This window comes from Siniperca chuatsi, linkage group LG11 (genome assembly GCF_020085105.1).
Source record: "Siniperca chuatsi isolate FFG_IHB_CAS linkage group LG11, ASM2008510v1, whole genome shotgun sequence".
In the NCBI taxonomy this organism is placed as follows: domain Eukaryota; kingdom Metazoa; phylum Chordata; class Actinopteri; order Centrarchiformes; family Sinipercidae; genus Siniperca; species Siniperca chuatsi.
This window is the reverse complement of record NC_058052.1, coordinates 1,861,558-1,874,232: the sequence shown is the minus strand read 5'-3', so window position 1 is coordinate 1,874,232 and position 12,675 is coordinate 1,861,558. Positions and strand designations below refer to the sequence as shown.

Genomic DNA, 12,675 nt, shown 5'->3' with positions numbered 1-12,675 from the left:
ACGTCCACTTAAAGTTTTTGAATAAATTACAGGAAAGAAATTAGCAACTCATAAATGCAGTGGTGTTTCACAGCTAACTCTCAAGTGTTGGAGCGTCTCACCAGCACATGAACAACCCTCCCCCATCCATTGGCAACAACCACTGCAAATAAATCCCCAAACTGTGGAAAACACTAGTTTTCACTCACATCACCCCATTCAAATTGACACTGTGACGCAAGTCAAACAGCGTTGGCGACTTGTGTGGATGGGTCAGTGCGTTTCAACTGGTCCTCCTTTACAACCCTTTTACCAGCTTTGGTGACCAGGCATCTGTATCAGAGATGGATGATATTGATATTTAAACGTAATTTAACCAACTGCCAGAAAAGAGAGAGGAAAAAGAGCGTAACGGAAATAAAGAAGATAGAGAGAGAAAAAAGAGAGGAGTTTTAACAGAGCACAGTTGGGGCGACGCTGTTTGAGCTGTCATTTCAACATCTAGATTTATAGCCAGTACCTATTAATCATAATGCCTGGATTTGCTTGGCTCGGGACATCAGTTATTTTACTTTAATTTCAGGGTGTAGATTATTGTTTATTATTATTATATATCACTGACTACTGACTACTACATGACTTTAGTTGTGGACGCACCTGCGCGTGTTCAGTATTATCCATGTCTTCTGAATAATCCTGGTGTGGATCATATTATGTTTGCTTTTAACAAAAGTACCCTGGTTACATATATTTGATTCTGACACAGTAGTTTGAGCAAATGTGCTACAAGGTCGCAAATAAGTGGCAGCCAGTAGGTTAATGACATGACAGCAATTGTCAGCCCCAGAATGTCCTTCTGCAGTCTGTCTGTAGTCTCCTCTTAGTATTAAGTATTTAGGGCAGAGTGAGTAGTGGGTTTTCTTATGGCTCCGCGCTGGCTGGCGGTAGCCGTGGCCAAAGGCATTATGTTTTTGGGTTGTCTGTCCGTCCGTCCATCTGTCCCATTCACGTGAACTGATTCCTGATTCCTGTGATCTCAGGAATGCCTGGAAGGACTTTCTTCAGATTTGGCACAAATGTCCACTTGGACATGAACTGATTAGAATTTGGTTGTTAAAAGTCAAAGGTCAAGGTCACTGTGACCGCAAAATGACCTTAACAAATATGTTTTTGGCCATAACTCAAGAACTGATGCGCTAATTATGACAAAATTTCACACAGATGTTTAATGGGATACAACGATGAAGTGATGACATTTTTTACCCAAAAGGCCAAAGGTCAACTTCACTGTGACATCATAATATCCTGGAAAAACACTCTTTTGGCTATTATTCAACACCATAACTCAGGAACAGAAGGGGAGATTGTGACCATATTTCACAGTTGGACAGACACTGAATAGGTGACACTTTTGACTCAAACGTCAAAGGTCATTGTGACCTCAAAATAGGTTTTAAGCCAGAATTTAAGAATGAATTAGGCGATTCCAGATTTCACACACACATGTTGACTGGGACGACACAACGAGTAAACAAACACTAGCACAGTATGGGCTTTCCTCCATCTCATCCATTCTGCCTTTCACTCCCTGCCTCATTCTGAATTTTGAGCAACATTGTAATCACGTGACTGCAAACAATGTATTGGAGCGCACCTAGCTAATTGTGATCTATGAGTGAGTGAGTGAGTGAGTTTCACCTACAGCTCATAGAGAGTCTTTGCATCTAAAAATGCCAGGAGAAAACAAAAACACCACATTCTGAGTAGCTATACTCTACAAGAATCTATCTTTACATAGTAATCATGTACATGTTTAGCCAATACATCTATGATAATCCTTTCAGTTCAACAATGTATATTCACTGGAATCATACATATGTATCATCAATATAGTGATAACTTCCATTTAGCCAAAAAAATACACTTCGTACCTTTTCATTTAATTCCTTCCAAGCAACTTGACTGGTTGGCGGAGGCATACAACTGCAGGGCGGTAATTCTAGTTTGACAATGTAATGGGAACACTGGACATCAGTGACAGACCTTTAAAATGACAGGAGTATCAGTCTCCACATATACTGTTGCAGAATTCAGCTTCATTTTATACTTTAACCTCCTCAAAAGGTTCAAGAGGCGGTGACTCATCATCATCTAAGCCAATCTCTTTGATGACTATGTGGTTTGTGAGTTCCCAGGTTGGTGTAGCTTCCAACAGCCTGACTCAATCAAGTCTCTGTGGACCTTTTCCAAACCAAAGTTTTGTAGTAAAACTAAGCTTGTGAGATTCAGGTTGGCTTTGCAAGGCTAGCAAACCTTCCACAATAAACACACACAATACACCTTAGCAACTTCAGTGTCATAGAAAATTCTGTCTTTCCAGTCATATTTAGTATCACAGGGCCAAATCACATTTCATGAGCTCTGGGTTTGGGACGGCATTCAAGTCTGGAAAACATCTGGTGAGAATTGGTGGAGCCTGGCAGATTTGTGCCAAAAATCTAATATTTATGGTTGAACATTTTGATGATGATGTGACTTGTCTCAAACCCCATCCACCTTGTGGACAACATTTTTAACTAGCTGTTACAGACCTCAAATGAAACTTGTAAAAATAGAAGTAAAGTCCAATGACACACCATTTAGTGGTGCATTTGTCTAGTCAGGTGTAGAAATGGTTGATGTTGACATTTGAGTAATGTACAGTCTACCTGAAATGACATATCTTCAGAGGTAAAAGACTGTTTAGTTTTGCCAAAGTGAAAGTTTCGGGCTGGTATTGCAATTGTGTTGGGATCTTCAAATACAGCTTAACTCTTAATTTTGATACACTTGATCCAGAAGTAGAGGAAAGAGGGAGGAAGAGAAAACCTTCCATCAATCAGCTTGTGTTTCTTTCATGTCTAGTGTATGTGTGTTGTTTCATCTGCCTCTGCTTGTTTTATATTTGTAGGGTGAATGTCTGTGGAGGGCAGTGCTGTCATGGATGGAGTAAAGCTCAGGGATCGCAGAGGTGCACAAAACGTAAGTGTACAGTAAACACCTTTGAACACAACAGCATCTCCACATTAATACAGCTGCTCCAGTCTACACATAAACACTAGATGACACACAAACACAGGCCAAAGTGCTACAGGCACCCAAACCATGTTCTTTCCAATGCATGACTACAGCTTTGAAACTCGTTCAAACTATGTTGTTGTAGTTTCTCTTGTTTTCTTTGACAATAGACACTCTTCTGTTTCATTGAAGATGTCTTTTTCATGGTCTAGGAAGTGTAGAGGTCATCAAAGGAGTTTTAACTTCAACCTGCTGTTCATATGAAGGCACCATCACCTTGGAATTTGGGAGAAGTGATCACCTTTCTTAAATTGGCCACATGTATGTTTTGACTGATTTACATATGCAAATTTCTCTCAGTATCATAGGCTGGCATCTAGGGAGAATGTCTATAGGCAATAGGCTTTTTAAAAAAAATAAACTTTCTTTCATTAAATCTTTGTCCTTAAAGGTTGGGTATGCGATTCTAAAGAAATCCAATACAATGACACAGCAAGTAATGTAACTAACATTAGCTAGGTTATGGGTTAGCAAACTGTCACTACAGTTGCTGCTGTGAAGCTAACAGCCAGAGAGGACGAGAAGGTTTCCCAGAGCCAGCACAGCAGCTCCAGACAGCGATACTCACAACTCTCCTGCTGCTACAGCTAACATCACAACAACAGCATATCTTGGCAAACTACAAAGTAAGCTGAATGTCCGTGGGCAAGTCATTTAACATTACCTGACACACAAATCATGGCTGGAATGGCTGGAATAGTGTTGTGTGGCTTTGTTTGTTTCTTATTTAAAAAGCACAAACACTGGAGTTTTTTTCAGCGCACACAGAATGGGCAGCTAGCAGCCAGGAAATTGCTGAATTTGACAAAAAGACGTGTATTGGATTAGAATCGCATACCCCACCTTTAAGTGCAGTGTCTGCCTTGTGCAGCAGCTGAGTTTACTTTCTCAGACTTACTTCTGCCTATTAACAGGTATCATATAAAACGGTGTATTAAGATACATTTATATAATGAACTGTGTGATAATTCAACCCTGTCTCCTATAAATTTCATTTATATACTACGAATTAGTTTTGACAAATACTTTTTGGAGAAAACATAATTGCTGCAGTACATAAAGCAATATATAGCAGTATTAAAAAAATCAAGTAGTGGAATACCTTGAAAATACCTTGAAAATAGCCCCATTTTTCACAAAGTGCTTAAAAAGAAGTGTAAATTTAATCCAACATGGCTGGAAATTGATCTTTATAGTGATTGACTTTTGACTTCTCTGTTTTATACCAACTGCTGACTCCTCACTACTCCTAACCGGCTGCAAGCGATCAACAACTGCTACACTAAAAACAAGGCTTACCTAGTCTGTTGCAGGCCACATTTTGGCCTTTGTCGTGGCTCAAAAACTGACATCCATAGAAACATTTGGTCTCAACTTGAACTGGAGCATCTGCAAATTAATTCCATACCCGATATGTTATTATCCACTACAGTTAGACACGATACAAGTTGCATAAATTGCTGTTTTCATATTGATTGTTTGAAGTATACTCCTGGCAACTGAGAATTCACCATTTGAAATTTGGGGTACTTGTGTTTTGCTGTGGAGATAATGGTAATGTCGTCCCTACCCAGTTACCCAAATATTGTAGGACTTTTATCTACAAAGGTTAAACCATTTTGCATTCCCATATGCAAAATGCATTTTTATTTGCAATGTAGAAATGTGCCAATCTCTTTCTGGCATTTCCAGCACAAATTACTATTTATTAAACCCATTCTACAGAGCCTTGATGGTGTCAGATAATAATTTCCCTTTAGCTTCCCTTATGTATTTCCCATTGATGGACAAAATCATTCGCCATTCCTTGCTGGAGAGCAAACAGTTTTGTGACCATGGTGAAAATATTGTTTTTCAAAGGATTACATCTATATTTTTTCAATACATTTTGACTTTTGGACTTTACAATGCTCTGGAGTTATTGTAAATGTTTGGATTATATGGAAACAGTTCAGCCTTGATGTTATGCTCTGGCATCCCCATCAGCTGTGCCGGTGAGTCGGTGACACAGCGCTACTATCTTAAAAATACATGTGAAGTTCACCGACGTAGTAGCTAAATCTGTCCATGGGAGAAATTTTTTTTTTTCAGCAGATATATTAGTTTCTACAAGATTGAGCTAGCAAGGCAGTTTTGTGTTTAGATGTGTGGTATTTATTCAGTTTGGGAAATCCCACAATCTCTATCTCAAGTTGGCTGGCTGACTCAACAGGGACTAGAAATCTGTTGTTAGGTCGTTACTGACGGTTGTCCTACTCGCTGGAGTAGTAAACCAGGTTTCATTACATAGGATTCTACTGATGTGATTGATTGTTTTCCAGTTATTAGTCAGACCCCATGTGTTTCCAGGGAAACTGTAAGACTCACAAAAAGTTTTTTGTTTTGAGAGCGAATAGCCCCACAGTATGAATACATTTTTATTCTATCTTTTATTTTGTTGGTAACTGTTGTATAATCGCAATAATACTTCAGTGATGATACAGACCTCGGCGCTGACCACATCACTGTCGTGCCAATAATGATGTTAAAGCACACCCTCTCATGTAATAATGTGCACTTGAAATCTCTCTGCCATAATGTTCTCAAATTCAAACAGCCGGTTGGTTGTCCTATAGAAAACAGAAGCTTCATGACATTCCACAGGTAGTTCGAAGCAGTCAGGATTTGCATTTTCAGCTTTGACCTTGGATCTTAGAAGTTATTCATAGAAATGCTCTTAGATAACAGTCTTAAACTCTAAAATCACTATTAGAACATAGGGCCCATGTCTTCAACTAATTACTGTAGGGTTTGCATTATGGTGCATTGTAGAGCCTGACCGTTGAGACTGATACCGATTTTAGAAGGGAAACGTTCACCGATTACCGATATGACGGCCGATATAGTGAATTTTTTTACTTTTTTTTTTAGCTGGAATGAAAATAGACCTTTTCTATGTGGATTGTGCACCGATTTTGCACTGCTATGCCTATACAAAGGTACTCAGAAGGCTGCTTTCTTAAACAAATAACTTTATTAAAGAATATTTAAGTTCAATATTATTTAAAGTTAAATATTCTTTAACATGTTAAATAATTTAACTCAAAAGGGCTTAGAGCGGGTCGTCCACCAATCGCAAGGTCGGCAGTTAGACCCCGGTTTGATCCCGGTTCTTCCCCCAGCCCACATGTCGAAGTGTCCTTGAACTGATGAGCAGTTGGTAACAGTGTATGAATGTGTGTGAATGGGGTGAATCTCTTATGTAGGCTGTGGAGCTCTTTGAGTAGTCGGAAAGACTATAACATATACATTGTCAACCAATTCTAGAAATGAACACTGAGAAGATAAAGATGTTCAGTATCAGTCAATTGAGACTCAAACCACCACTGCACCGTTGTCTGCTGAGCTGCAGAATGATGAAGAGATGCTATGACGCTTAGCTTTCAATCTGCTACTGACTGACAAACTATAGCTGGCTAGCTACCTCGCTAACACAGCAAACAGTTGTGATTAGCATGAGTGACGTGACGGTTGTCTTGGACAGGGTTATATTAGTTATATTGAAAAGGGAAAATGATGGGTTTATTAACTTTCCAGCAATGCATTTCATAAATACACCACTTTGACTCCACTACTTCTGCTCAGCTGTGCACACGGCACTCTACTACATGATGCTGAGAGTATTGTAGCCATAGTGACGGCTCACATTTCCCAGCGTGCGCTGCCTAGTGCTGAAAGCAGTTTGTTAAGTTAGCTGCTTTATGTTCCAAAATGCAAATGTTACTTTTTGTTAGTGTTTCTAGTGTCTGTTCAGAACATGGTGGTTTATGTTGGTAGTTGTCAATTTTGTGCTGGTTTATAGTTTTAATCATTAGTGAGGTGGCTGTTACATTTCTTGACACCAGCTGTATTTTACTGGTATAATGTGAGTTTTTGAGAGCTATGTTTTTTCTGTCATGTGACACTGTTTGCTACTGTTGTCACAGTGAGTGCTGCTGGATACATTTCTTAACTACCCTCGGCCAGTTTTCAGGATTGTATTTGATATGTTGTATTTCATAGTGTCAGTTGTCACTTTGTTGTCTCATAGTTCAGAATGTAAAAAGGATTTGTGCATATCATTTCCAAAGCTGTTCCAACTACATGATTGATTGAACATCTTTATTGATCATTAATATAAAAGTGTCCCCTCTAGCCAGATATGCCCTAGATACACAAATCATCAAAAGGATAAAAACAGTGAAGCCCAAAGGCTTATTTCCATTGTGGTCCTTTGCACATTTTGTTATTACATAAAAAATATTTCATAATTAAGAAAATATTGATAAATCCTGCTATAGTTGTTAGTGTGTGCATATGCACAAGTTAAGATCTGTGCAAACATGCATTTCATGAATGAGGCCCAGTGTCTGGACAGTTTTTTTTTTTTTTTAATTGCTGCCTGCCGAGTCATGAGAAGACTGTTATTATACTGTCCAACTGGCAAGAGCATGTGAGTGATATTAAAACAGATTTGAAATGGATTATACCTCTTGGCCCAGACCCATTGGCCAGATCACTTTCTTATTTGCAGGGTCTTGCCAACTTATTATTTAAGAAGTAAACAGCTTTTCTCCAGTGCTATGCCCATCTGTTGGAGTTTCTAGAGGGAAAGATTGTTTGAGTTCTCTGGAGAGTAACAGGAGTCCCCAATGTTTGTAATGTGTGTAATAAATCTCACAGCGTCTGGCTCTGTCACTCTCTGACCTTTTAAATTATACTATAGACGATACGTCACCTTCAGAGTGGAGTATGTATCTGCACAGCAGAGGAGCACAGTGGAGAAGTGTCTGAACCACATTAACCATTAAAAAGAAATAGCAGATGATGCTTTGAGTTTTGTGACCTAGTGACAAACCACTAACATGCTAGCCAGCCAGTAGCACGCTAATCACTCGCAATAGCTCTCTGTGCTAGCTAACTTTCTAATTGTCATTTAACAAGCTAGTTAGCTTGATCGCTAACGTGACAATAAATCACAATTTTCTAGAGATGCACTTGTACTATTGACTCCTGACTCACAACTGTTTACAAACCATGCCTCTTATGTGGAGCTGTTGATACTCCAGCAAAGCAGGGTTATATAAAAGTGGATTGTGCAAAACAGCTAATAGGTTATACTAGCTTCCTCTCTTTTGGACTCTCTGGCTCTCTGTTCCCTCAGAGGTCAGCAGTGCCAAGATGGTTTGCTATTGGTCAATGGTGCAAATTTACATTTATGATTTTTACGACTTGATGTGGAAGATTTGTGTGTATTTACTTTTGCTTGGTGAGTGAATCCACTGATCATGGTGATTCCATTGAAATGACCTGAATTCGCAGTTCGAAGTTCACAGTTTCAAATGCTGGAGTGACCGGGCCTTGAGATGGATCACAAAATTGACAGTGGGATTGCCGCCATGTAAGCAGTAATGTGACTGCTCTACCAGACCATCGTGGTGAATAGGGACATTAGCTGGAAGACAAAGCTCTGAATTTACTGATTGATCAGTAAAATCCAATGCTTACCTATGGTCTTGAGCTTTGGATAATGATGAAAGCGGATATGAAATGGATACAAGCGACTGAAATGAGTTTTCTTCGTAGGATGTCTGGGGTCACCCTTAGAGATAGGGTGAGGATCTCATATCTCAGGAAGGAACTGAGAATAGCTCCTTGCCGAATAGAGCCAGTTGGCTCCATTTGACGTGATCAGGATGCCTCCTGGTAGGACAACACAGGGCAGGCCCAGAAAACGCTGAAGGGATTACATATACCATCTGAAAAAAGAGAAATCTAATGAGTAGTTAAAATGTTCATCTCTCCCTCTGAGTGGTTTATATTAAGGTCAGTAAGTGGTACGATTTGTTATGTTGTTTTACTGTTTTTTTTTTTTTTACTGTGTTTCAAATGAGAGGGAAAGCGAGCCATTGTCTCGGATACGCCAGGCCCCACCATCTGTTAATCATCCACACCTGCTCCCTGTCACACTTCTGCTCCCCATCAGCACCTAGTCACAGCCGGCATAATAACCCAGCACTCACCTCAGCCAGTTGTCCGACCTCGTTCATCGAAGGACTCCACATCGTTTTCTTTATCTATAGCAACCGCCCTCTCCAGCGATCTTCACGCCAACGAGTCTTCCCTCCAATGGACTTCCCCATCTCCATACCTGCTGACCTGTCTGTTCTGGTCATAATCCAAATAAACCTACCTCTGTCTCCCTATTGGTGTCTCCAGCCTCTCTGTCCATAACAGAAGGTCGGACCCATACTGAAGGATTATAACCAGCACTTAGTCACTCCGTCACCTCCCGTTACGCCATGCCAAGGGCGAGACCAACACTCTTCTTTGACTCGGTGGTGGATAGCAACGGCGTCCTGTGGCTCTATCCATTGGCGCTAGACAAGCCCACAGGGCCAAATCCATACCGGGGCACCCCGTCTGGCTCGAGGGGGTCCTCGCAGTCACCAGATTGTACTCCGGTCTGCCAATCATCTCATCAGAGGATCTCCGCCGTCGTCGCCGGCCTCCAGAGGATCCCCGCCTTCGCCTCCGGCCTCCAGAGGGTCTCCGCCTTCGCCTCAGGCCTCCAAAGGGTCCCAGCCTTTGCCGCCTGCATTCCGTCAGGCCTCTAGATGGCTTTGAGCTTTGTAACGGACCTCATGCAGTGAGCTCCGCACCAGGCCACTGGGTCGTCCACTGAGGACCTAAGCTCCACCCTGGTTCAGCCCCCTGGGTCATCCGCCCGAGGTCCTCAGCGCCACCCAGGTCCAGCTACCGAGTTGTCCGCACGAGGTCCTCCGCAACACCCAGGTCCAGCCCCTGGGTCGTCCGTCCAAGGCTCCCAGCTCGACACCTGTCCAGGCCCCAGGTCGTCTGTCTGAGGCTCCCCGCTCCTCACCTGTGCAGGCCCTGGGTCGTCCATCCGAAGCTCCCTGCTCCACACCTGTCCAGGCCCCGGGTTGTTTGTTCGAGGCTCCAAACTCCACACCTGTCCAGGCCCCGGGTCGTCCACCCGATGTTCCCAGCTTTGCACATGCCCAAACCCCGGGCCGTCCGTCTGGATCAACGGGCTACCCGTGGAAGAGGACGGGGGGGTGTAATGTCATGGATATGCCACTCGTGATGTCACGCTCGGGCAATCCACTGTTTGGCTAGCTTGTGTGACTCAATGCAAACTTTCATTGAGGTTTTTTTTTTAATTAAAAGTGACATGTGTTCCTTGGGTTTACCATCCGTTTTCCAAGATAAATGAGTATCAACTACAGCAGTTACAATTGGAATTTGAATCCTTTGTGTTTTAACAAAGTTAAATAGATTTATTAGCAGCTCCAGTGAAGTTTTACCATTGCGACAGTGCACGGGATACGTCATCAGAACTTTCTTCATGATATCCACCCATTGTCTCTTTTGATGTCATCTTTACAACTTTTGATCTCTTCCGCCTTAAAAAACATTTAAGATATTTGGCCCTCCCTGTTTTGCCGTTGTTACAGCCATTGCCTCTCAGCTGGCAATGGTCTTGGGCTTGTAGGAAATTTAGGAACACCCTTAATGGCCACAATATTAGATACATTTAAAAAAACATCCTTATTTAGACATAATGAGTGAACCATATGATATTCTGTTGAGCAAGGTTAAGGTTAAATGCTGGATTTTTAGTAATTTGCATTATTACAAATGTCAGTGTGATTGTTGAATAAGGTTTTGTTACGTCTGGAACAGAAGTTCCACTTTCGGCTCTCTCTCATTCACTGTCCACATAATGTTTAAGATGACTGGACCCATTGGCTGTAGGCCATGTTGTGGCTGAATACAGTATGGAGTTATTGTGTGTGTTACTTCATGTAAACCTGTGCGATTATGACATATAGCACTATATTGGGCTCACCTTTTGTCTTTACTTCTCTTCTCTTGCAGACCTTTTTTTAAAAAGATAAAACACGCTAATGTTTTTGTAATGTTTAGTTATCATGTGATGACTTCAAACAGATCCATCCACTCCTTCCTTTTAAAAACAAGTGATGCTGTCAAACAGGGTTACAACATGAAAGAACTATTTTGTTCTGGCACTGCCTTACACATTGTCGACATGCATAAAGCGTTCTTTCAGGCCAGGTGTCATTTCAACTCCCACACCCTCACTAAACCTAACCATGACAGGCTTTCTTTTAAATGTTGTTGTAGGAAGACTTAAAAGCTGAAAATTTCATCCTGTCCAGTGTTACCAACAGCAAGTTAAATCTGGGACATTTTCTGTGTTATGTCACACATAATATACACTCAGATGTCTTGGTCATGGTTTAAGAGGACTGAAGACTCAGCTAGTCACAGATAAAGCAATGACCTGTTTATCCGTCTTTATATGGCACAAGTCAAACTCGTTATTGCTGCAGAAGTCATACTCTTAACCTCATGTTGTTAATGGCTGTTAGTCAAGAATGTTTCTTGTGTTCTTCCTTGACTGCCATAAATCAGATAGAAATGGACACAGATGTATGTTAGACATTTGCTTAGAGCACAGCTTGTTTTTGTTTGCTTCTTTTCTTGGCAGCCATTGTTGACAACATGTGATTCAGCTATACAAAACTCAGGAGAAATGATCAGGAGACATTCCAGTTCCTCCTCCAGACTGGATGAAGTCAAATGTAGAGTAGAATAGCGCTTTGTTGAATCCGCCTTACGTGAAGATATCATTGTTATCTTGCAGACAAAACATCTTTGAAGGTTTGTGCAATTGCTCAGTTTACTTTCCTGAAAGAAAGCAGCCACAATGTGAAGATAAAATACTGGTGTATGGACTGTAGCTTCCTTTATAACTGGGTATATGTACTGCAAACTAAAGTAATAAAATTGAAGGCCCCTCTACAAGAGAGCATCATATCATTAGTACTGTAATAATGCAGGACCTGCCTTAGTTGATATTAGAGATGTCCCGAGCCCATCCTGAGGGTCGCTATCAGCTTGAAAGAAGCCAATCAAATGCTTTCTTTCTTAACTGAACTCTGGGATTTGTCCACCTCAGTCTGCTATGTGTTGCAGCACTGCTCTGCTTTACCAGAGCCTTCAGTGCAGCATTTTACTGCATATGCCAGTGAAAATTCAAGTGTGTGAAATATTATTTAAGTGCACTGGTGTGGATGGCAAAATACACAGATCCTCTAAGCTCCAATCTAACTCTCTTTCTCAGTGGCAAAGAGTAGGGTACAAAACATTCAGCTAGCAGTTTCTCATCTTTAGCCAGTGCTGACCGTCGCTTTCACCAGTTGAAATGACAAACGTTGCTGGCGGCAGGTCATATCAGCTGTGGCTAAATAACACTAATTATATGGGTAGCTTGATAACAGGCCAAAATGAAGACTGTGGACCTAGTTATGTTCTTTACAAAACTTCATACTGTGAATGGGCAAAGTGTTGCAGTACAAGTTGGTCAGCTGATCTTGTTTGTTAGTGCTGGAGATCGGTGCTCCACTCTGCTAACGTTAGTCTCTGGGTGATGGTGTATGAAGTGTTCACAAAATACTTTGCGTTCGTCTTGCAAAGCTAAATCCAAAATGTGCACAAAAACACTTGTTTGCA

At 41.2% G+C, this 12,675-nt stretch overlaps 1 protein-coding gene across 10 annotated transcripts in view; it reads left to right on the top strand.

Moving 5' to 3' along the window:
• ltbp1 (latent transforming growth factor beta binding protein 1) overlaps positions 1–12,675 on the top strand; it is a 208,993-nt gene that overhangs the window by 10,888 nt on the left and 185,430 nt on the right. For all 10 annotated transcript variants that reach the window (XM_044215118.1, XM_044215115.1, XM_044215114.1 and 7 more), the window contains one exon: positions 2,930–3,000. In XM_044215118.1, the coding sequence (XP_044071053.1) occupies positions 2,930–3,000 (71 nt within the window). Of the gene's footprint in view, positions 1–2,929; positions 3,001–12,675 lie in introns of those variants that run through there.